Below are 26319 nucleotides of genomic sequence, written 5' to 3'. Positions count from 1 at the left end.
GCAGCTTCGGAGGGGGCAGGGAGCGCCGGGGCTGCCGCCACGGGCCCCGCTCGCTTGCTGCGGTCTCTTTAATAAACTGACTGGCTCCTATCTGCCGGAGTAAATTTTCTCCCTGTCATCGGGTCGCGGAGGAGGAGTTTGTTAATGTTCAGTTTGTTCAGGAGAGATCGATGTTTGCTGGCATCGCCTCACCCTGCCTTGTGGGTTGCATGTGTGTGTGTGTGTGTGTGTGTGTGTGTGTGTGAGCGCGTGTGTGTGAGTGTGTGTGTGTGAGAGCGCGCGCGAGCAAAAGACCAGATTTCCTCCCCTCCGAAGCCGCTCTCTCTCGCTCTCTCTCTCTCTCTGTCCTCTCCCATATCACTCACAGACTGGCATCTGACAGCAACAGAACCAGCAGCTCTCGCTCTCTCTCTCTGCCTCCCTCCCCCCCCCCGCCCCTCTCTCGCAATAAACACAATAATTATTACAATAATCCTCACCACTGGAGGAGGAAGGAGCTAACCTCGCACCCCAGCCACCCAGGAGCTGCCTTTCTAGACAGATAGATAGAATTAATTTTCATGTGCATGCCTCTCTCTTCGTTTGCTTCCGATCTCGGATGGTAATAAAAAAATGCAAATGTAACGGAGGGGGGAGGGGAGGGGAGGGGGGATAAGGTGGGGTGGGGGTGGGCAGGGGGTGTGTGAAGATAGGCGAGAAAGTCGGGCTGCGATCCGCCGGCAGGAAGATCGGGCGAGGAAGGCGAGAAGATAAGAGAGCGAGACGGCGAGGAGGAGCAGCTGCCCGAGGGTGGTTTTTGGGGGCTTCCCCCCCTCCCCTTCCCCTTCCCCCCCCCACCCCACCCCTCCTTGCTCTGGATAAAGAAGTGAGGTTGGCGGACGAGGAGCGATGCCCAGGAGGAAACAGCAGGCACCCAGGCGGGCTGCAGGTAAGAGGCGATCCCCGGGGCGGGCTCACCCAGGCAGCCCCGCTATGCTTTGCATTTCTTATCTCGCTTTTTCTTTCTTTCTTTCTTTTTTTTTTTTTTTTAACGCCGGTGCTCTTGCATTTCACAACAGTAGACTTTTCCTCGTTGTCGTTGTTGTTGTTGTTGTTGCTCTTATTTCCATTTTCGCTGTCACTTGTTTTGATTCTTCTTCTCTTCTCCACTTTTTTTTTTAATAACTTTTGTGCAACTTTCCTCATTGTGGTAGCTTTCAACTTTGATCGGTCTTTGCTGGGTTTATTTCCTCTCTTGTTTGTCAGGGATCGAGTTTTTCTTATTTTTCTGTTTCCTTTAACCCCTGCTGGTAATTTGTGTGTGTCAGTTAGAAGTGACTGGTTTTGTGATGGAAGGGGGACCGATCGGCCCTGGGCTGGGGAGTGGGGAGAGCGAGAGAGGATCCGGATAGGAGGATTCTCTGCTGTGGGAAGGCGGGCGAGCCGGATCGATAGGTGCAAGATCGCTTCCCACGTTTAACCCTGAATGGGCCGGCAATGACAGATATTACGTGGCGGTGTAAGCCTGCTGTTATTTGTTTAAGAAGCCAAAGTGTTTAAAGCTTGGCAACTCTCTTTTATTTTCTGCAAGACGTAGAAAGAAGCCAACAGGCTGGAACGTGAAGCCTCTCAGAGCTTCCCCCCCCCCCCCCCCCCCCCCTCCATACAAGAGGCATTATTGCATTTTTTTTTTAATTACATGTTGAGGTTTTGTTTTAAGAAAGTGCAATATAAAAAGTTAATTTTTCTTCTGCCAGACCCACCCACTGAAAAATCTGATTGCCAGCTTTGATTTGATGTTTGATTGATCACCTGTCATCTGGCTGCCTTTGATCTATTCATTCTTGATGTGTATCAATAAATCACTCGCCATGGTAACCCAAGTGCCAGTGACGCAAGACTTGCCCTGTACATTCTCTTAAGCCAGACTCGCACAATTATTATCTTGTTTGGTTTTTAATGTGGGTGGTTCCCCTCCCCCCCCCCTCCTCTCTCTCTCTCCCCCCCTCCCCCTTCCCTCCCTGGCTTTGTGTCTTTAGCAGGATCTTTGCTGTAAAACAGAGCAACGTTTCTGGTTTAGGGATTCGCTGCCAAGTTTTCCTTTTATTTATATCGTCAATAAATTTATTATACAGCTGAGGGGAGACTGTCTGAGCAAGTTTAATGATGCACTTGAATAAACTTTGACAAGCAGTCCTTGTGTCTGGTTCAAAGGTAGATGGAGTATTAATTGTACAGTAACAGGATTCGATTAAATCTGTGTATCTTAGCAGAAGCTAGTGGTACGTACTGCTGCTTCCGCTTTTAGCAGAGTGAGTTTTGGGAAGAGGGTTCCGGACATAAAGGTACAAAGTGTTCCTTCCCAGTAAGGCCCTGTGGGGGTATTAGGCTAGCAGACCTGCATACTGTTTATCTGCAGGCAGAGCCAAGGTCCCAGCCTCAGTAGATTGGCAGGCATTGCCTACTGTAAGAAAATGGTTTTGTTTTAACTTCACTTTTAATGCCAAAGCTACTTATATTAAGGCAAATATAGCCTGCAACAGGAACAGGCCTCTTGGAGTTGCATGGCAAACAATTTCTTTTTCTTTCCCCCCCCCCCCCCCCCCCCTCCTACCTGCTGGGAACTAAAACTGCTAAATTATTCTTACCCTTGAATTTTCTAATAAGGTAAATGTTGGGTTGCATGGCACAGAGCTTGCCCATGTGGAAATGTTCACTTTTGAGTTGCATACTGGCATTTTCTGTTATGTCTGAAAGTGAGGGGGGGGGGGGGGGGAATTTATGTATCCTGATTTTTTTTTTTTTTATTGTACATCAATAGTCTCCGCTTCTGATCAGTGGGTGCATTCCAGCAAGATGTAAGGGTGCCCTGATAATGTTATTGTCATACTTTTGTAAGGGTTCCTGACAAATCAGTAGTATTTTTAATTTTTACAATGATTGCTACTTACTTGATTAAGAAAAAAAAAAAACCAACCCTGCATTTTCCCCTTAGACCTGTCTACCTGTGCTGCCGATGTGATGGTTACTTTGCAGATTTTATTTTTAGTATTCGCCTACTTTTTGCAGGCATATGATCTTCTGGTATTTAGTTCTGCCCTTCTTTTGAATGAAATGGGTTTACTGACTATGAACCAACTGGCAGCTATCCGCTTGAATTCCTCATGGAGACAGATGGCTGTGCCTTTTCTGCATTCCATGCATTATCAAGACTTTCATCAAATGAGTGATATTTATTATTATTATTATTATTATTATTATTATTTATTGATGTAATTTTTTTGTACATTGTTCATGTTCTCGGTATGTTTACTTCCTGATCGGGGCATCAGGCTGTATTATGTCCCCTTCCTTGGCAATAAAAGGGGGCAGAAGGGTGACGGTGGTGGTGGTGGTGGTGGTGGGAGGACGTTTTCCGCTCTTGGAGCCAGCCAAGAATACGATAAAAGGAAAAAAAATGACAAGGCTTATGATTCAGGCCATGCCCGCTATTGTAGCAGCGGAAAATTAAATATTATGCATAATTGTAAATAATTGCGTGGCTTCGCGCCGGTTTAGAAAGCAGATTCCTGCTTTGAGGAATGAATAATGTAAAGGTTAGGCAGAACCGGCAAGTGAATCCGAAGTGCAAAGTCAGTGCTGCTGGAGGAAGAGAATGTACATGGCTATTAATTGTAAGCCCTCTGTTCCTTCAGAATGCACATTTATATATGAAAAACATTCAAAATAGGATAAAGTTTCGTATTACTCCTTCCCAAAGCAGCTTTTTTTTTTTTTTTTCTTTGTATTTCACGTTTGCAGCCATTAACTAATGGGGCTGCCTCATAAATTGTGATTTTATCTTTCTGTCAATTTTTTCTAGTTAACATACCTTAAAAACATTTTAAACTTTTAAATTTCAGTGGCTGATAATTGACATTTTCAGCTCTGCAATCTATGTGCAAGCCTTCATCTATGGATCTGTTTTGACTTCACCATTTTGATTTCATTTGTATTTGCAAGGATGGGAGCTTAGTGAAAAATCAGGGCTTTTTACAGACTTCAGATTCGGATACATCCAAGTAGCCACCAACAATACGCACAGGACAATGAATTCTGTGGTTAGTGGGACTGTGGTAGGACTAGAAAAAGTATGTGTGTGTGTGTCTGTGTATATATTTCTTTTGCTGGTGGTGTTTATTAATGACACCGATGAATAATAATGACACCCACCTGTTCCAGGTGTTGGGTGCCTTATTCTCACTCTGGGCTCTTGGGCATTGGAGAGGCACAACTGAGAATCTCGTTCTGGTTGTTTGTCGTAAAAAGGGATGGATAAAATATTCTACTAAATGAAATGAAAAGCCAGGGTGAGCAGCTGCGGTGCTGATTTAAAAAAAAAAAAAAAGGTTTAAAACGTGATACCTTTTAAGAAAATCGAAAAATAAAGGTGATGATTCTGGCACTTTTGAGACTCCGTAGGCCTCTTCTTCAGATTTGAAGTCTTTAATTACATTTAAATATCACTTTTTTTTTTTTTTTAAAAGGAATATGCTTGTATGGCATCAACCCAAGCTTTTAGCATTAATTTGTTCGAAGTTGTTAGAACTGGCATCTTATCTGTGCCGAGCGTCTAAAGGCAAACCTATCAAACGAAGCAAGACTGTGCTGTGCGCCTTTGCCTTTTATCCTTCAGCTTGCAGGTGACAGAATTGGGTTTCAGGGAAACAGGGTGGTGGGCGTCTGATCCGCATTCCCCTCCTCCCAGGAGAGCAAGCGGTCCAGCCAACGTATCTCAATATCACCGCCCATCCCCCCCCCCCCTGGCTCACTACCCTTCAGGTCCAGGGTAGGGTTCGGACACGCGGCAGGCAGGTCGCTCAGAATGCTGATTTGCAAGGAGGCCTCTCCGTCCTGATCAGTTTAAACAAGCCCGCATTTCCGAGCCTGGTAGGGGAAATATAAACTTGTCGCTAAAAGCATCCATAAAGCCAGTCATCATCAGAGATAGATAGCTGAAGCAGGTTGAGAAATAATCAGCCCTCCAACACTTGATTGAATGGGACAACTCAAAAGCGTATTTGTTTTAAAGTCATTTATTGATCTCTGCGCTTGGGTCTGTGCTACACCAGGCCCAGTGCATTAGTCCTCTCAGGGAGATTATGATTGGCAGACAGACCGAGCCCTCTAGATACAAAAAAAAAAAAAAAAAAAAAAAATCAAATAAAGGGCACTTACAGTGCTTTCTTTCTAAAGGCCCCTTTAAGGATTGAAAAAGATAAAACAGTTTTTGAACTGATGCTGTTGTTCTTACGTTCCTGACAAGCTAAAAGCTGTATTTTTGTCATTCTGCAAGTGGTTTCTTCTTGCTGCCATCCATTGTAAAAGCCACTGCCAAGCTGGCCCGGAGCAGGAGTGTGCTGACGATGGTGCGTGCCACCTCGCTACCTGGCAGGATCCAAAGCTGTCAGCGCCTTGCCCCCTGAGGAGGGGACCCTGAGGAGTAACTCTCTCTCTCTCTCACTCTCTTCTGCTTGATTATACCCTGACCTGAAAGCTGCAGTAAGTTGCCTTGGTTGAGAGTCCGCTAGGAAAGCAACAGCCCAGGGAATGATGCTGCACTTAATCAATTAACACTAACTAAAGGCTAAATGTGCCTTGCTAAGCTGTTGAGGAGGTCTTACAACAAAAAAAAATAAATACAATCTCAAATGTACCAGGTTAGCTAGATTTCTGACCTTAATGGTGTGTGCATGCTTTACACAAAGAAAATACGGGATACGTTTGGAACATTATGAAAAGATCATGCTTGTTCATTTTTGTTGCTGGATGATGCAGCTTGATGCACATTATAAATGTCATAGGGAAACGTTCGGCATGCGTGATTCATATAGGAAACAGTAAATGCCTTGCTGGCAGATAGAGGTAGGGAAGGGGGCTGGCTTAGATGAATCCATGGGCAGAATATATGCATCCTTTTGGTCTAAAGTAGGATGGATCACATGCTTGTTTGTTAAATTTATTTGATATACCACCTACAACAATACATCTCGAGATACAATCATAACCAATCCCCCCCCCCCCCATAGCATCAGTTTACTAATACATGAATACGCTATTCCAGAATCTGAAAGAAAAACTTCACATCTTTCTTACTGCATCAACCTCCCTTCAGGCTAACCTCATCCCGTTACCTGCTCGTCTAACTGCTCAGCAAATTACCTACTTGTAGTTTAATCTGATAGCTGGCTTCCCTTTTCTTACATTGTTGTTGCCCCAAAAGCCCATGACTGAGGAGAAAGGCCCCCGGGCACCCCCAGCCTTTGCCTTCCCCCAGGTGTGACAGGTTGCTCTTTTTTACATTTACATTTGGAACTGTTTTTGCAAACATTACAATGATTTAGCTTGCTAACATGACAGAGGAATGCATGGCGTGACAGAGGAATGTATTTTTGAGAGCCACCATCAACGGGCTAGGATAATCAACTTTCAAAAGCCAATCTGAGAAACATATTTGGATGAACAGAGGAACATGCGTGGTAGTTCCTTGGAAATATTTTGGACCAGATACATTTGGACCAGATACATTTGGACTAGATACATTTTCTTTCTTTCTTTTTTTTTTTTTTTCACAAGTCAAAATGAAGTGAATGTTTTTATGCCAAAACTGTGCGATTTCTGCTTTACCCTCGCAGTGTCAATGGCAATCTAGATACGGGATGAGTATTTTAGAAAGTGCACGCCGAAGGGGGCCGATGCAATATGGGCACGGGATGCAATAGGGAAATGAGCTGCCACGTTGGAAAAGAGGCGCTAGGGGAAACTGCATCCGTAGCGCCTCCTCGCAACGGGTGCCCAGGAGAGGTGGCTGTGAATGCGGTTAGGGAAACGGACACTCAATGAGAGGAGCGTCCAATTTCTCCCACTAGTATACACGCACAGTATACACGGCTTGGACGGTGTACATTGTGCGTCCTGGAAAATTTTTTTTTCCAGGTCAAGACTTTTGTTTTGGTCTTCATTCAGCTTTCTGTGGTTCTTCCTACTTAGTATCGCGATGATACTTTGTAGGAGGAACCACAGAAAACATTTTTTTTTTCCATTTTTTGTTGAGTCCTTAAGCGCGGAATGACTTAATGCCAGCCCTGGGGCTGGCATTAAATTTTCCACGTTAAACAGGGTGAGTTGGTCATTTTTGGTATCCTGCCTCATCTATGTGATGAGCACTATTAGCTACGCGCTCAATTGGACGTGCGTTTTGGATGTGCTAATCTAGTAATTGCATTGGGCGTTAGCTTAGCGTGTCCAAAATACTCATCCAATAGAGTTAACTGGTGCGCTGACCTGAGCATCCGTTATTGCATTGGCCTGCAAGTGCCTTGTTAGCCCACCAGATATAGAATTTGTAACAAAAAAAACCAAACTATGGAATTTGTACTTTTCTATTTTTTTTATTAGACTAGCAAATATTTTAAGATGCAGATTTTTGAGAACCACTAAAGTCCCTGTCTCATTTTTATTGTAACAGACAGTTAGGATATATCAATCAATAGGATTAAAAATAATAGAAACATAGGAGCATTATTATGATCATGATTTGTATACCTCAAGCCAGATGTTAGCAGACTCATAATGGGCAGTCTTTATGTCTTGAAACTTACAACCTAGTTAATGAAGACAGCCAGAGGTCTTAGGTAAGAGAGGAAGGCCATGACTGAGAAGTGTTAAGATGGGTGGCATTAAATTGAGGAGCGGCAACTTGTAAGAAAGCAACATCAGATGTGACATTCGGCTCGGGAATTGTGGTGGTTATGTCAGTTGTTGCTAATCATCCATTTCTTCTATAAAGGGACATAGGACTTGAATATCTAACATCCCAGGATCCATCTAAGACATTGATGGCAAACTCCAGTCCTCGGGTGCCACGAACAGGCCAGGTTTTCACGATATCCACAATGAATATGCATGAGAGAGATTTGCATGCCCTGCCAGCATTGTATGCAAATCTATCTCATGCACATTCATTGTGGATCTCCTGGAAACCGGGCCTGTTTGTGGCACTCGAGAGGACTGGAGTTTGCTGTCACTGGTCTAAGAGATGCACCCCCCCCCAGTGAAGAGTTCAGATTGAGTCCTCTCTTACATGAGCAGGATGAACTGGAAAATCCCCACAGGGTCCAGGCATTTGAAGCGGCCTCAAAGTCTAGAAGATGTTGGCAGAAAATGCCCATCTCTTGCATGCTTGCATTTTGCCAGCGTTCTGGCTCCTTTTACCTCTGCCGAAAGGCTGTTCTAGGTGTCTCCCCCCTTCTTCTCCCCCTCTCAGTGGAAAAGAATTTCAAAGCCTCCGCATCCTGCAGCTTCACATGATGACCCGAGAGCTTTTCATTCTGGGGAAGACGCTTGCTTCTGGTGCTTCAGGGAAGCCTTCGAAACACTTCAGTGTTTGTAGCACATCTCCCCGTTCCCTTCCTAAGAATACACCGTTTTAGCTCTCTGTCGTTCTGTGCATTGCTTATAGTGCAGGCCGTGCGCCCTTTTAATCATCTCCGGACGTGAACGCGGTTCTCAAGGCAGAGTCTCACTCTTTCTGCCGTTCCAGCTTCTATGTCACACTGACTGGCTATCTTGAGGTCATCGGAGATGCCCCCCAGCTGTCTTTCCTCTTTGGTGACTGCTAGTTTCTTCACCTCCCAAAAGATATTTGGCCCTTGGATTTCTGCATCCTGAATGCATGATTTTGCATTTTCTCTCTTCATGTTGTCATAACTTTGACCCATTTTCTAAAATAATTTTTCTGCTGCTACTTTGTCATTTCTATAGTGCTAATAGATGCATGGAGTGCTGAACAAAAGAGGCAGTCCCTTCTCCGTAGAGCTTACAGTCTATTCAAGAGAGAAAAATTAGAGACTTAGGGAGCTTCATTTGTTCTGAAACGTGGTTAAAACCAAGAAGGCTAACCAGGGATTAAGATTTATAAGGAGCTTCAAACAGGTAGAGGTTTAGGCCGGATCTAAATAAGGCCAACGAGGGAGGCAGGACGCAGCAAGTTAGGGAATCTGTGCAGGCATTCGGAGCAGCAAGGCGGAGAGCAATGGAGGAGAAGGTAAATGGCTCAGAGTGACTTGCCCCATGAGTGCAACTCACGAGGAGGGGGTGTTGGCAGAGGGGTAGCGAGGAGCTGAAAAAGAGAAGCTTGAATGGGATGCGGGAACCGATGGGGAGCCAAGGTGGCGGCTGACTGCGAGGTCCAAAATGACATCTCACACACGCACTGCGAGCTGCTTGGGGCCTCATCCCACGGGGGCAGCAAGGCTTGCAAACATGGCCACTCCGAGGTGTTCAAGAGAACTGTGGCAGAATCAGCTTAAAAGTTAAAAAAAAAAAAAAAAAGGGGAAAGAGGCTTGTCAAGGAAAGCTTTTAATTGACACTGGCTGAGCAGGAGCACTTGTTCTGAAATATTGCATAATACACGAGGGGGTCCAGCTTTCTTTCTGCTTTGTTTGTTTGCCGAAGAAGGGGGCGGAGGGAAAGGGGTAGAGTTTTATAAACTGCTACCAGTGCAGAGTCTGTTCTTAGAAACCAGAGACGGAGAAGCCTCCAGGAACTTTTTTTCCTGCAGCCTTCGGCATGTCTGCTGTGTTTTCTGTACCTGCAAACCGGCATAGCCCTTTCCCAGTGCCACTTAGCTACTGGAGCTAGGACTGATCCCTCGAGGCGCCCCGCCGGTCACCTTCCCTTCACCAGAGTGGGCCCCCCATTGACCTCCACTCTCCGAGATCGGCTGCTCGACAGATTCCTCATCCGCTTCATGATCGCTGTCCTAGTCCTAGGCTGGCTAGCTTTACTTGTTTATTTTCTGTGTGGGACCGGGTGAAAGTCTGCCCAGATGCAGATAGGGTCACATCTACCGCATCTCCCTGATCTACGAGTCCGCTCACGGCACCATCGAGCCAATGTGTCTGTTTGGCAAGGTTTTCCTCCTGTGAAACCCTGTTATCTGCCGTCCTGTGACTCACTGGGCTCCCGTTCCCTGTCCACCGCCAATGTTAAGCTAACGGGTCTGTAGCTGTCCGCTCCCTCCTCGTTCCCACCCTTGCGGCCTGGTACAGAGCCCGCTCTTCTGTAGTCTTGCGGTCCCTCACCTCTTTCAAGAGATAGGATGGGGACCTCCTTCAGCTCTGCCACGTAACACCACCCCCCTAACCCTCACTCAGGCTTAATCCCGTGGCCACGCGGAGCGCTGCTCAGGCCCGTCTGCACCTGTGCACGTGCCCCCTACAGCGGAAGCCCCCCCACCCACTCGGCTCTCGCTTGCCTCTGGGCAAGTATCCCACCCCGCAAGCTAGCCCCTGCTGGTTTGTAGGGACACTGAGACCCCCCCCCCACACACAGCCCAAGGGCCACACAGCTCCTATAAATGCAGGTATGGGCCAGAACTTGCGGCAGGTAAAACAGCAAGGATTCATTCAGTAAATACTAACTAGATGGTACCCGGGGAAGGAAGACAAGGGCCTGAGCGCACACAGACCTCATCTCTCTCTCTCTCCTCCCAGCCATGACGATAGGCGACTGCCTAGGGCGCCAAATATCTTCTAGACTGAAGAGGAAACTGCTTCCGCTGGCCTGAGGGCCTAGGGGAGCCAGCGCAGGCCTGGAGAAAGTAAACAGCAATAGCTTTCTGACCAATGGCAGTGCAGGATGTTGTTCTTACAGCTCCCCGAGGATGCTGGGGAATGTGCTGTCCAAGCCTTACTGAGCGTTGGGCAAGCATCCCAGGCTCAAAGGGAATCAGCTCTCCCTGGGGGGCAAGACAAGGAGTCAAAAGTGCACATAAAATCCCTGTTTCGCCATAAGCTCTCTCTCAATATTCTGGGTGATTTTTCATTAGCAGTACGGATGTGCATTCATTGGAAATGAAATGGGTAATGTTTAATACGATTTCCTATGGAAGAAAGACAACATATTTTATTTTAAATTTTTTATTTATTAACTTTTCAGAATATACATATTTTATTTTTTTTTAAATTTTTTATTTATTAACTTTTCAGAATATACATATTTTATTTTTGTTTGTTTCATTTTAAAATCAGTGCACCCTTCTGCTGCAAACATCCCCCCCCCCCCAACCACCATGAAATTCCTCTCTGGATCCTCCCCGGTTCTTCTTCCTCCTTCACAGGGCAGTGGCGATCCCTGGTTGCTCCTAACTTGCCAGCGCTGCCGCTGTTAAACGGCACTGACGGGCTGAGGCCATTTATTCCACACAAGAAAAACGGTACCAGCCTTTTTTTTTTTGCCAGGATTTCCTCCTGCCGACACCGTCCGGTCTATATTGACTCCTGACAACATTCTGTCTGGAGGCTGGGAGTCATGCACCAGGGGTCCTGTCCACAGCCCTGCATCAGGGAGTCAAAATCCAGCCACCAAGTGTCATCCTCAATGATGGCCATGACTGCCTCCCTCCTTCCTTCCTTCCCCGGGGGTGGTGGAACCTGTCTCCGCAGCATTTCCAGCCAACCCAGGTTGGCTGCCCTGTCCATGCCGAAAAAATCGTACACCCTGGTATATTCATCTCTCAGTCCTGATGATCACTGAGTCGTGATTTAGAGTTACTGCTGTCTTTCGCCATAGTGGCTTTGTCCTCCCACCTTCCTTGCACTCTGTAGTTCAGCTTTCCATCTGGTAATTTAAATGCCTCCTCAGTTACTAGTGGTTTAATGTGTCCTCCTGCTAATACAGAGCTGTTTTCACAACTTGATAGCTTTTTATTTGTCCTGCTTACTTGTGGGCATTTGTTGATCCTCCTGCACCCATGAAAAAGCTTAAAGCCCTCCTCCCTAGGTTGGTGAGTCTATGAGCAAAGGGATTCCTTTCATTTCACGGATGGCGCATCCCATCTTCAGTGGATATTAGACCATGATTCCGGAAAGCAAAGCCTTGACGTAGACACCATCCATGCTGCTATATGTAGGTCTCCAGGATGAGTCTGTCTCTAGCCATACGTCTAACCTTAACTGGAAGGAAAAACAAGAGTGCAACCTCTGTTCCCAGTGTAGTCCAGTCTGATTAGCTCAAGGTCATAGCTTGTGGCATTGTAGATGTCCTTGTGGATGAGGGTCCATAGTGTAGTAGTCAGAGGTCCTGATGAGTTTTGTCAGCCTTTCTTTTATGTCTTGATTTCAGACTCCAGTCACACCCCTGGACAGTATGTCTGCTCTGCAAATGGGTGCTTTATGTCCCACATAGAAGAGACCCCCCCACTTTTATGTGAGCCTGTGATTCCAGGAGAGCATATCAGTTCTGTAACTGAAAGAGATCAGACCTGCTAAAAGTGGATATGTTGGGTGGTACTGTCTTCCCTTCTCCTCTGCCTCTTCCGTCATCATCTCTAGCTGGCTCTTCATCATGGACATCTCATGTACCCGTGTATAATCTGCCAATAAAGCCTTCCCCTCTCTGGATGCTTGCTCAGCCCGGTCACCTCCTCCTGCAGCACTCTTTGCTTGCTCCCTGAGGGATTTCACCAGCTGGCATCTCTCACATCGGATATTGTCCATAGGCCGACAGTCTTTGGCTGGAATGTAAATGCCACATTCCCTCAAACTGAGAGTAGAAGCTGAGTGGCGGTCTCCTGAGTAAGATGCCCAGCTGCAGCAAGGATCCCAGATGTACAGGTGAAGGATGAGCGAGCCGTGGTGATGGGCTTGGAGACACAGTGTTGTCCAACCATTCTTGGGGCTTATGTTAAGTTCTTATTGCCCTCTAATTGCAATCTGAGGTGATCACTTGGCTCTTCCAACCCAGTTTTAATGACTAAATTTGACAGTAAATTAGGTAACCAGCAACAAAAATCCCTCCCTCCCTCTTAAACTCCCGTTTCTGCACTCCGGGTGCTTTTTTTTCCTGTGTCTCTTTGTTCCTGTATTGCACGAGGCTGTCTATTGACTGTTGGGATAGGGAAGTATTTAGGGTGTCTGAATGGAATCTGCTTTGTAGGGGCTGATCGCTTACGGAAGGCGGAATATAAATAAAAAATGAAAGTAAAAGCTTCTTATGATAGTAAGGGTAGTAATGGGGCTTTTATGGGGGGAGATGGTTTCCGGTGTTATTTAGGCTTGTACATTGGCTGGCTAAAACCTCCCTCCCTCAATATGTCTAAAAGTATGCCCACATGCTTTTCGGCACATTTAAGGGAGGCGAATCCGGCGGGATGGGAAAAATAGCCCTCGCGGATTGTATTTCCAAGCCTCCGCGTGTTTATGTTCCGTAGAAATTCTACCTGCACAAAAAAGCAAGTGCTAAAGCCCACGAGTCCTTATCTTTTTGAAACTAGGTACAGTGTCCATGGGCAAAAGCCCTGAAATCAGACAGTCTGAAAATTGTACTCGGTACTAATTAAGGGGGGTCATTTTCTAAAGGGATCGCATGCGAAAAGTCCCTTTTCGCATGCGATAGCTAAATCGGGGCGGAGTCGGGGCGGAGTCCGCACCAGAAGGAGTCGGGGACTCCGCGACAACTTCGCTGATGGCAAAAAGGTAGGACACCTTATCACCGCCAGTAGCGCGCCCAATAGCGCCAACTTTCACGGCGGCGCTATTGGGTGCAAAAGCTGGCAGCGATTGCACCGCGGAGGTGCGATCGCTGCCGGCTTTTGCAGGCCCGCCCTCCGTTACCGCTGGATTCTCTAAGGTCTGCGACCTTAGAAAATCCAGGCCTAAGTCATCCAAACCAACGTGATTCTTAAAGCCCAAGTTCAGAACCAAATCTCTTTTTACTCCGGCGCTGGAGTAAATAATGGGAGCTCAGGATCCTACAGGCTGCAGTGGGTTACCGAAGGCAAAACTGGCACATGCTTGACATTAAATGATGTAAATTCACGGCACCTTTTAACCTTGATGCTTGATGAGATCGTTGGTATGATGTTGGCTTCCATTTTGTGTTTATGAAATTTGGTGTCTAGGGCTTTGTGCTTACTGAGGGCCACTTAAATTAAAGTTTAACCCTAACAGTTAAGTGAAGAGAAAGTTGTTAAGTCCCCCCCCCCCCCACCACCTAAAACACAACCCTATGCCGATTTTGAGGTGGCCTGTTGATTGCTGCCAGTTGTGCCAGAAGAGTTGCTGTGGATGTTACCAGGCATATACCGTACATTCACTCTCTGACTCAGATGCAAACAGCTCATGAGTATTGGAAACCTGTGACGAGGCTGGTTACAAGATCTCTTCAGCAAAGAAACACCAGCCTGTTTAGCCAGTTGAGTTATTCTGAGTTCTTTGTATTGTAATAAGATGTGATGTGGCCATGCATTTAGTGTGTACACTGCTCCTGCGTTAGGAGTTAGATAGTGTATTTGCATGGATTTGAAGATATGATGGTGTTTTATAGCACAAACCGTGGGATGTACTGATTCTATAGTAATGACTCATTTTCTGGCTAGCAGACTTCAGAGCTGTACAATAGCACGCTAGGGTACACATTATTGCTACCTTGAGGCCACAATACTAAGGCAGCTCTCTCTTTTTTTTTTTTTTAATCAATGCATGTTTTGCTGTTTACATGAATTACAAGTTGCTTTCCAAGAGGGAGAGCTAATTAATAGAGAGATAAATATATTTACTGAGTATATATTAAATTTATACTGTACATATGTATATTTATGACAATCCTTGATTGCTACTTGCAAGCCCATTGACTGAAAAGAAGCTACTTGACCTTTATAAATTCTCCTGCCAAAGCCTCAGAAATTATTTGTTGACCAGTCAATAGTTTTCTCAACTACTAACTGGAGAATTAAATGTGTTACTGCTGCCCAGTCCCTGCTGTGGGTTTCTATTCTAATCCCAATGTATGAGGCCTTCTGCATTCACTCCCTCACTTCCTGACGTTGATTTGTATTTGTTTAAAACCTTTGAGCCAGTGCCCTGCAAGACTTCCTTGCTCTCTCTCATCCCAGCCTAAATTTTCGATTTCTGCCGTTCTTTGCTTCATTCCCTCTTGTCCTTTCTGCAGAAAATATAATGAAGTCAACAAAAGGAAAAGTAAGAAATTTAAAAAAAAGCTCTCGTCTCAAGCAAAACGTGTTAATGCTTCTCCAAAAGCTTTGGACCGGTGTCATGCAAAGTGCTATTTTGCCAAAAAGACTGGCTATAACGCACCACATATAATCATATACCAGTTGTCTTAAATAACAAATTGTCTCGCATAGTCTCTTAGCATTGCAATATTTGCAAAAAAGACTTTTGCTGGGTTTTTTTTTTTTTAGATTTGTTTTACCAGTTGCGGTTAAACATGAACCCTACCCTAATTCAACATCCTATGAACCAATTAAAGTTCAATATATTGGCTCAGTCCAAATTTATATAAGTGAGACTAAGCATCTTAGGTTCACTGAAAAATCAAACATACCTTAGCCAAAGGGATGTAGTGGTTTTCATAAGCCCTTAGAAGGAGAAGATGTTATGGCGACTGGTAGATGGCGGCATGGCAGAACCAGCGTGCTATATCCCCAGCTGAGAAGCAGCAATGCTTTATCCAGAATTGGAATGACCATGCCCAACGCTGCCAGTGTTTCGGCACATCAGTGCCTACTTCAGGGGCCAGATCGATATCTCCGCAGTCTCATTATGGTTAAAGATGGCAAGCTGAAGCCATACTTCTAGCTGGAGTTCTGAACTTGTTCAGTTCTTGTGGCAGAATTTAGCAGCTGTATAAAAAAAAGCTTTTTTTTGGTAAAAAAAAAAAAAAAAATGGCTTCTAGCAGGAATTCTTAGTATACACTTTCTGCAAAAAAAAGAAAGAAAGAAAGAAAGAAACCTGAAAAATTGCATTGACTGTAACCTGTATATGGGTCTTCATTGATCCTGGTTTATACATGTATTACTTTACTACTATTCTTTATGATTTCTAAAGTACTAGTGCTGGTTAAAAGATAGAAGTCAGAGAATAGGGCTAAATGGTCAATTTTCTCTTTGGAGAAAGGTGACTGGTTGGAGTGCCCCAGGGATCTGTCCTGGGACCACTGCTGATGAACATATTTATAAATGACTTAGAAATGGGAATAATGAGTGAGGTGGTCAAATTTGCCACTGATGTAAAATTATTCAAAGTTGTTAAATCACAGGAGGACCGTGAGAAATTGCAAGCGGACCTTGCGAGACAGGGCATCCAAATGGCAGATGGCATTTAATACAGACAAGTGTAAAGTGATGAATGTAGGGAAGAGCAAACCTAAATTATGGCTGCAAGATGCAAGGTTCCACATTGACAGTCACCACCCAGGAGAAAGATCTGGGCGTCATCCTGGATAACTCGTTGAAATCTTCTGCCCAGTGTGCAGCGGTAGCCAAGAAAGCAAATTGAATGCTAGGAATTATCAGGAAAGGAATAGAGAATAAACCAGAGAATATCATAATGCCTCTGTATCGCTCCGTAGCTGAAGTAGAAAAGATACAGAGAAGGTCAACCAAAATGATAAAGGGGGTGGAACGGTTCCTCCTTGAAGAAACACTATAGAGGTTAAGGCTCTTTATCTTGGAGAGAAGACAACTGAGGGGAAATATGATAGAGTCTATAAAATAATGAGTGGATTGGAATAGGTAAATGTGAATTGGTTGTTTATGCTTTCAAAAAGTGCAACGACTAATGGACATTCAATGAACTTACAAAGTGATACATTTAAGACAATTAGGAAAAATAATTTTTTACTCATCGCATAATTAAACTGTGGAATTTGCTGCAGGAGGACGTGGTGAAAGCTGTTGGGTTTAAAAAAGGTTGGGACAAGTTCCTGGAAGAAAACATAAACATAAAGTGGACTTTGGTACATCCACTGCTTCTTCCTGGGATAAGAAGCTTGGATTCTGTCAATCTTTTGGGATCCTGCCAGGTACTTGTGACCTGGATTGGCCACGGTTGAAACAGGATACTGGGCTTGAAGAAACTTTGGTCTGACCTAGCATGGAAAAACTTATGTACTTATGTACAGATGCACATAAGAGATCTAGTTCCATGAAGTTTACAATCTAGTTAAGACAAACATACATCTGTTTCTCTTATTGCTACATAGCAGCCAGTCAGACTGTAGTTTTCCTCCCCTTGATTAGCATTCTTACATCTGGTAGTGAATTTTTTTTAATGCATTTTGTAGCTAAAAGGAAACCTATAAAATCATGATTTTCTCTTAACTAATTTTGTGTTAATTTATGAATTTATGTGTATTCATACACCTGTATTAAGTACCCACACTATGGAGCTGATGTACTCAATTGTGGGACTTTCCTTCGGTTAGTTGCTCATTTTTGCTAAAGTTTGCCTTGGATGCAGTTGAACTCCGTAGCAAGCTTTCTTGAGAAGTTTAGCACAAACAAGTCTAGGGTGTTGTTATTTGCGAACACCGGCCTGCAAAGCCTTTGTTGCACACCAGCTTTTTAAAAACAATTCATAACGAATGCATGATTTTGTATCACAGCAGCTCATTCGTTTCGAATTACATTTTTTTTCATGTAGTGGGCTATCTGCAAAATTTGACTGTTGACAAAGTGAATTGTTTTTGTAAAGAAGACGCTCAAAACCACGCAAAACTTTGAATTGGTGACATTTTCTGTGCATATTTGGGAGGATTTTTTGCATGAACCCCCAGTTGCAAAAAAAAAATCTTTGTAGCTTAACACATAGGCCTCAGTATCTGAATTCATATAGAGGCAGGTACCCACATCTTTTAAATATTTAAATACCCTGTTCTTTTATTGTTAAGATTGCATCACTGAATTGTCATTAGCAGATCAGATCCAAAGGTAAATAATTGCCATATGGACTTGTATGAAACTTGTGTTTTCACTGTGAATGCTAACGTTTAAGACAAGTGCCTTGGATTGAAAAACTGAGATGCCGTCTTGTTAGAAAATAACAACCCGCTCACCTTTATAAAGTTTCATGGTTTTTGGCTCGTGCGGCAGACAGACAGCACCGTATCGCCGCCCAGACTTTGATGTAATGGTACTTTGCTTTGTTTCTCCTTCGGCATGTCATTGTTGTTTTTAAAACCGAGTCCCCCTGGCCCCCCCACCCAGTTTCACACATTTAAGTGACACTTCTTTACATTGGGCAAACCCGGAATATTTTTTGACATCTGCATTCTTCATAAGATCCAGTCTGACTGTCGCTGGTAACCTGGAGGCGTGAGTACATCGCCACCAGGCTTCTCTAAAACATGAGTATTGTGTGCGCATTGCTGCTCGCGCCCCATCGCAAAAAAAAAAAAAAAGACATACGAGAACTAGAAAAGGTGCGGAGAAGGGCAGCGAAAAATGATAACGGGGCTGGAAGGGCTTCCCTGTGAAGAAAGGCTGAACAGGTCAGGGCTCTTCAGCTGGGAGGGAATATGATAGAGGTTTATAAAATCACGAGTGGGGGTGGGGGAGGGTGGAAGAAAGGGCAGTTATTTACCCTGTCAAATAACACTAAAAACAAGGGCTTGCTGCATGACACTAACAACCAGAAGATTTTAAGCAGATCGTAGAAAGAAGTTTATCGCTCAGCGCACTGGTCAAGCTGTGGAATCTGTTGCCAGAGGACGTGGTCAAGGCCACGAGCACAGCGGGGTTTAAAAGAGGCTTGGGCAAAGTCCTGGAAAGCATTATTAGCCAGGGAGACCAGGAACAAGCCCTCTCTATTCCTGGGAGAGAGAGCAGGAAATAAAACGTCCCCTTGGGATCTGTCGAGTACTTGTGACCCAGAGTGGCCAGTGTTGGAGACAGGGGGCTTGGCTTGCTGGACCTTGCCCTATCTTTTCCTCTCGCTCTGGTGTGCACCCTGGCTTGGTGATTTTGGTGATGGTTTATAGCTCTTTGCTCTATTAACCTATTTTACACTGTCCAGGTTGTGTCTTTTAAATATTGACCACAAGGGAACCATCTCATTCATTTCATTTATTTGATTTATTTTCTGCTGTTTGGCATTTCAAAGTGGATCGCAATCAGGTACTTTAGGTATTTCTTGCTTCTACAATCGACTAGGTTAGGGATGGCCACAAATGTAATCTTCATTTTTTTTTTTACATTTCTGCCTGTGTCTAATTATGATCAGGCTTGGATTTAGAAACTGCATAACTGTAGATGCAGCACCCAGAACATGCGTGAAAGTGTATCTTGTGTAATTTAGTATCGGCCCCCGAAATGGTATTCTCTCATTTTTGTAACTCTAGGATTAAAGTTGCACATTTTCATGAAAGATTTAGTGGCATGCCAGCACGACAGTTATTTAGTTCAATTCTGCACCCAGCCTGTTATTAGCAAAAAATAACATTGTGCCCAATTGCTTATGTTATGTGTTTTGGAATTTTAATATTATCATCAACAAAATAATTGGTTCTAAAAGAAAAATAAATGTAAAGATATTTTGTGTGGTAGCAATTGGGCAAATGCACCTGGTACTGCAGAGTTTTCCCTTCCACTGCTGAAATGGATAATGGCATTTTTTTTAAAACCTCGTGCATGTAAAAATGACACCTTAAAACACTTTCCCCTCTGGCTGTATCTTTTTTGTTTTAATTTGCATGCAGAAAATGTATTCATTTAGCGGGTGAAATAGTTATTAATTAAGTGAAATCGAAGCTATAACTACTGAAGCATTAGCAACTTTGCAATGAATGCTGTTCCACGTCCTCTGCAAGTCAAACCTCGGAGAGTTCAATTTGGGTATTTTAAATTCAGTCTTTTCTCATTAAGGTGACCTCTCACATAAAGCTACTGGATCCCAGTGCCTGTTTTTTTTTTTTTTTCCTCTCGGCCTGATTATAATACTTTCTTTTACAACACAGAACTACTGTACCTCTGTTTCTCGGAACAGAAAGGGTGCAGTGTAACTGCCTTTTAAGACTTTTGGGTGGTGTGACCGGAGAGGAAAGGGAAGGAATTTTTATATTAAAAACACACACACACACACAGCACTGTTTCCATCAGATTCTCAGTTCCTTTTAATCTGCTTTTGACGTCGCACCCATTACATTTTATGAGTTTTTCAGAAGGAAAGAAATTGGACTAAGGTGAGGGGAAGCAGGACTAGAACATTAAACTAATTCAAGGATTTAATTTAGCTGAAAAAAAAAATAACACAAAGAGAAGAGAATTTATTTGCGCCTTGGGAGAATTTTTTTTTTTTTTTTTTTGCAGACCTGGAAAATAAATTATAGAAGGGTGGGTAAAAGGCTTTTAAATGCAGCCAGTATTCTTGTGGCAGTGTGCTGTAGCCTTATGTTCAAGTGCATTGATTTTCACGTGTGCTTGCTTGCAGTAAGATTACTCTATTAAAACTGAACAATATTAAGCTGCTCAAACAGAGAGAGAGCCTCTCCGAGGGCCTCCTGTCCGTGCACGGTGCAGCCCTCTTATAATGCTCCACGTGCGCCAAAATTCATTCCATCAGGGGACTTGCTGTACCAGGCCAGGCTCTTCTGAAACGGGAGAAGAACATTGCATTTATATTACAGAGGAGAAAGTGCATTTTCATGTATTCCGTACCGTACAGTTTTACGTCGGTCATTTTATGATCCACTGGTGACCTATGGGCTTTATCGCAGGATTTCTCACCTTTTCTATGTGGATTGGGAAATGCGTAATAAATCTGACCATTACTTTTCATGCATTTGAGACTAGAGAGCGAATTAAAGGCGAGCGTGCTCTTTCCATTAAAACACCTCGTTCTGCCCGGAGAGAATATCCCCCCCAAGATAGGTTTCTTTCTCCTTTTGTCCTTTTGCCATGTTGAAGAAATGAATCCTGACCCAAGGACAGGCTGATTTGTTGTTTTTTTTTTTAAAGCAGGGACTTATTATAAAAATGGAGTTTCTCTGCACCAGCAAGGCATTTCCTATCTCAATCACACAATACAAAGCAAAGAAGCACATTTCAGTCGCTTTGATTTAATCATCCTATATTTTTCCAAACATCTAATTAGTTCTGCCTTTCACTCAAACCATTTGATCACCTTGATTTGTCGAAAAACGTTCTCTGAATCTGAAGGTCAGCATGTGTCTACTAACATCATGAGGAGCTGAGATCAAGTTTAGATATTGCATTTCCATTTTCTTCTGGTTCTGGTCCTGTTTTATTATTTAGCTGGCATTAGGTGGTTTATTAGCAAAAGTGCTAAAGCTACTGACATCTGAGGAAAACTTCCTACGTAAATTAGCCCAGGTAGATGTCTGATTCATTAAAAAAGAAAAAAAACAAAAGAACCCTACAGAAGATGGGAGGAAGGCCATTGAGGTAGATATTCAGAGCACTGCTGAGTGGCGACTTTAACCAGTTAACTTTGTGACTGATAGTCAGTTACAGCTAACCGGCCTGCATTGTGACTAGTGAATACCCAGCTAGATCTAACCACACAAAAGATTTATGACCCGGTTTGTGCAGATGGAGGTTCCTGAACAAATGTATTCGAGTAGCCCCTGACTGTCAGCACTAACTGGTTAAATGTTAGCAAATTCTGCCCTGGGTGTGCCCAGACCTTCTTTATTGTCCATCTAAATCTGTTCCCGGAGGGAGGGTGGATTTCTAATTGGTTGGACTTGTGTGTTTAAACGCGAGATTTTAATTGCATAATTCTTTTGCTTTTCGGCCTCTCAGTGAATAGAGGCTGAAACGTCTGCCTGTCAGGGTATTGTTGGCTGCTTGTTTATTTTTTGGACCTGGTCCTTTCTCCTTCCGGCTCAGTAGGGACCAGGACTGGTCTCGGGCAATGTGAGTCTTCATTCGCATGTACCCTGGGATTCCTCTCTCCCTCTCTCAACTTACTTTTCCTCCTGTCATTCCATCAATAGTCCTTGGCTGGGGGCCCCTGGCAGAACCCTACAGTCATGGGCCATCGATCCAGCCAACATGTGTTCATCACCATGAGATGACTGGGGCGCCCTCCTCTCTGTCCCCTTTTCCGGGGCTGTGAACGCTGCCTCCGCAGTTATCCCTGGCCAGCCCCGGGAGCGGAAGCCCCGAGTCGGCAATCAAACCCAGGCCCCTTCTGCAAGGCAGTGCACGTCGGTGCCACTGAGCCACCGGGCCGTCCCACGAATCTGATTACTGAAACAGCTTTCTCCCGTTTTTTTTTGTGTTTTGCTTTTTTAAGTTAAAATAATAGTAACACATTATTTTTTGAAAAAAAAAAAGAAAGAGGAAGAGACTTGCAATTTCATTTGATCAGCGTTTCTCAGCCTTCTTTATTTTGTGGCATGCTTGTAAGTTTGCCTGATCCTTGAGAAGGTCAAACCAAAGTCTGCACGATTCTCACCTTCCTTCCCTGCCACCAGCAGGAGGAGAGCAGCACTATCTTTACCCGTCTGCGCGTCATTTTCTCAGCTTCAGTCTGAGGTCTGAACATATGGAGCAGTGGGCCCCTACGCCCTCAGACGTCAGATTGAAGATGAGAGAGGAGGTGCACGCAGGTGAGAAGCGCTGTTTTCCTCCTGGCCAGTGGGGAACAAGGAGGCAGGGTGGGAGGAGGTTATCGGATCTCCGGTGGCTGAATCTGGGACGCTCGGCATGTGCAGTGCTGGAAGTGAGAGCCATGCACCTCATTTTGATAGGAAGGGGGTGGGAGATGGCGAGGAGTGTGATGCATCACCCCCATGGAAGATTGTAGTAATCTGCTCTCAAAATACAGCCGAAATACATTCTTTAAGACTGCAGTAACCACAAAATATGTTTTGGGCTCCATACAAAAGCTCTTGTGCTGGTGAGCAGGCCCTGTGTACGAGAGAAGTAATTATGCGTCCCCAGAAAAAAAAATCAAGCTAGCCAGCAAAATCTAACTATGCCCAACATGTGAATTCTGTCAGGTGAATTGTAAAAGGAGTTATGCATGTAAACGCAACATGCTATTGTGGCAATTTTCAAAAGCTATCCACCTCCATAAGTGCACTTTACACGAGTAAATCCTATGGACAATTCAGTGGCATATATTGTAGCAATTTACACGGGTAAAGTGCCTTTACTTGTGTAAAACCGAAAGGGGTAATTTTCAAAAGGATTTATACATATAAATATAACTACTATTGTAGCAATTTTCAAAAGCCATTTATCCACATAACATGCACTTTTGTGGGTAAATCCTATGGACAATTCAATGGCTTATATTGTAGCAATTTTCAAAAACCCACTTATATGGGTTAAGTGCATTTACATGGGTAAAATACAATTTTAAGCATGTAAATGCTTTTTAAAATCAGGCCCCAACTGTAAGCATGTAAATGCTTTTGAAAATCAGGCCCTACGGGACACATCCAGACCAGAGACTTTGATCTGGGTCCCAGGATATTTTACACTAATGTTCTCTTATCAGGCAATAAGTTTCCGACTTTGGGTGTCTCTGGCTTGTTTTTCTGGATTAGTGTGTTGCTTTTTTATTCCTCATTATGTGGTCAGCTCTGAGTCTTCCTTTTTTGGTTTTCTTTCTCTCTCTTTTCTCTTGGTTCCCTTTCCTTCGGAGCAGATATATTTTTAGGAATGTGAAAACTCAGGAGTAATTTTAAAAGGAGTTGCACACGTAAATGTCACATACTGTCCTAGCACGTAGGGACGGTAACTTTAAGACCGGTGTGCGGGCGCACATTGGCGCATTTGTGTTGGCGCGCGCGCAGGGCCGCGGGGATTTTATAACATATGCGCACGTGTTATAAAATGCACTGGACGCGCGCAGATGTGCGCACAATTTTAAATAGGCGCATGCCTAGCCGCATAAATCCCACTTCTACCTCGTAAGCCAGGGTATTTTATAACGGGCGCACGTCCTCGCCATTGCCAGTTTCACTGGTTCGTCCACCAGTTTGCCCAGTTAAGAACCAGGTCCTCCAAACTCCCCTGGTTTAATAGCCTGCACTCTCCCAAGTTACCCCAGACTCTGTCAACCCCTCCAAAACGGCTGCTTTTTGTGGCTTTACGACTTGCACCTCCTCCACAGCAGAAATAAATGTACGCGGCAGGGGACCTGGGGGTGAGCCAGGGTACGCAGTGTTTATGTGCACATCTCTTGGCCATGCCCTGAAATGCCCAGGACCCCTCAGACCACGCCCATACCATGCCCCCTTTTTTGAAATCGAGTGATGTGCACGCAGCAGGACATCCATGCACATCTAGGAAGTTTTTAAAATTCGGTTGGTGCGCGCGAGCCCGAGTTGTGCGCACATCTCTCGACTATGGTGCACGCCTGGCTTTTAAAATCTACCTCAGAATGCATTTACGTGTGTAAACCCCATGGACAATTCAGTGTCATATACTGTAGCAATTTTCAAAAGCCCACTTAACATGGGTAAAGTGCATTTACATGTGCAGCACTCAGTTTAGCGATGGTAACTTTCAAATGGGCGCATGGGCACCCTTACGCGCATATGTTGTAAAATAGACGAGGCGCGCTTTTTTTGCGTGCCAGATTTTGCAAGTGGGCCCGCAGAGCCGTAGAAAGTTAGGTTTCAGCAGTGCAAGTGGGGGAATTTTATAACAGACTCCTGTCCGTGCACTGACCAGTTGGACCAGTTCATCCACCAGTTTACCCAGACTAGAGCTTGGTCCTCCAATCCCCCCCTCCCCCCACCAGTTCTTTAGCCCGCACTCCCCCCAGTTACCCCAGACCCTGAAACCCCTCAGGGATGCCTGGTTTTTTCCCCCTCATTTACACCTCTCCGTATCAGAAGTAAAGTTACGTGGCTCGGGACCTGGGTGCAGGCCCATGCATGTAGATACCTGCGCGTGCATCTCTTGGCCACGCCCTGTAACGCCCACATCCCACCCACTCCAGACTCCTTTTTTCCTCCGATGCGAGATGCGTGCCCATCCCCCCCACTTTATAAAATCGGGTGGACATGCCCATGTCCTACGTGAGCGCACGTCTCCCGATTTTGGCTTCTTAAAATCAGGCCCTCGTTTTTTTTATTTCATAACAACATAAGAACAGTAGAAGTTGCCTTTATAGGGTCAGGCCCGGCATCCTGTTCCCCAAAATGGCCAATCCAAGATGCTGGATTTCTTTTTGTGCATTTGTTTCTTGGGATTTTTCTTGACTTTTAGACGGTAACTTTCAAACCGGCATGGGGGGGAGCACATTGGCATGCAACGTTGGCCTGCGCCTAGGGGAGCGGCCATTTTCTAACGTGCACTCATATATGCTATAAAATAGCCTGGATGCACGCACCTGTGCGCCAGATTTTAAGTGGACTCTTCCATGAAAAATCACATCACTCCGATACTTCAATCATTACATTGGTTACCAATTAAATACAGAATACAATTCAAGATCCTGTCCATTATACACTCTCTCATCTACACTCCTAATTCAATTACCTTATGTTCCATTCTCCGAATTTACAAACCCACAAGACATCTAAGATCACTGGACAAAAACCTCTTAGACATCCCATCACCACGACAGGCCCGTCTTGACATCACCAGAAAAAGATCATTCTCTGTCATTGGACCAATCTTATGGAACGCATTACCAGACTCTTTAAGATCCATATCCAACTCCAAACACTTCAAAAAATCCCTAAAAACACATTTATTTCAATCTGCTTTCCATATATCACACACTAAATAACATAACTACTTCTCCATCACACAGGGCACAACATTATTATATATTGATTTATTTTTTTTTTATTATGTAAACTATTCATTGTTTTAGATTTTATTTTTATTATATATTTTTGTAATTTTGAACTTTTATAATTTGATAATCTTTATGTTCTTTTAAATTTAAATCTTTATTTACATTTGTTTTTTATTTAGTTATGTAAACCGTTTTGATTAAACACTGTTTGTAAAGACGGTATACAAACACTTTTAAAATAAAAATAAAAAAAATGGACACGTGCATGGGTGCGCAAATCCCGCTTCTACCGCGTAAGTCAGGGGATTTTAAAAGGGGTGTGCGCTGATGCCATTACCAGTTTACCAGTTTATCCACCAGTTTGCCCAGTTAACAGCTGTGTCCTCCAGACCCCTCTGGTTTGATATCCTGTACTGCCCCCCAGTTACCCCAGACCCTTTAAACCCTTCTTAAATGCCTCGATCTTTTTCTTTTAAAACTTACACGCCATCCACAGCAGAAGTGAAGTTAGGCGGCAGGGGACCTCAGCATGTGCCAGGGCGTGTAATTATTTATGCATGCATCCCTTGGCCAGGCTGTGACACACCCACGCCCATGCCTTACCCCTTTTTGAAAAGTTTTGAAATATGCGCGCTGTGGCATTTACGTGTGTGTCTGGGCGCTTTTTAAAATATGGTCGCTGTGCACGAGCCCGACATATTGGTGAATTCCCCTAATTAATGCGTACACCATTGCTTTTAAAATTCACCTTTTAGTTTTCTAAATTT

The 26319-nt window shown here is 44.2% G+C and overlaps 1 protein-coding gene across 1 annotated transcript in view; it reads left to right on the top strand.

Annotated features, from left to right (window-relative positions):
- The first annotated feature begins 250 nt into the window (after window positions 1-250).
- TSHZ2 (teashirt zinc finger homeobox 2) overlaps window positions 251-26319 on the top strand; it is a 313195-nt gene continuing 287126 nt past the window's right edge. The window contains exon 1 of the mRNA XM_029611881.1: window positions 251-928. Coding sequence (XP_029467741.1) covers window positions 889-928 — 40 coding nt within the window. The 5' untranslated portion in view covers window positions 251-888. The remainder of the gene's footprint in view (window positions 929-26319) is intronic.

This window comes from Rhinatrema bivittatum, chromosome 8 (genome assembly GCF_901001135.1).
Source record: "Rhinatrema bivittatum chromosome 8, aRhiBiv1.1, whole genome shotgun sequence".
NCBI classification, from domain to species: domain Eukaryota; kingdom Metazoa; phylum Chordata; class Amphibia; order Gymnophiona; family Rhinatrematidae; genus Rhinatrema; species Rhinatrema bivittatum.
The sequence above is the reverse complement of the archived record's forward strand: the minus strand, read 5'-3'. Positions and strand labels throughout refer to the sequence as shown.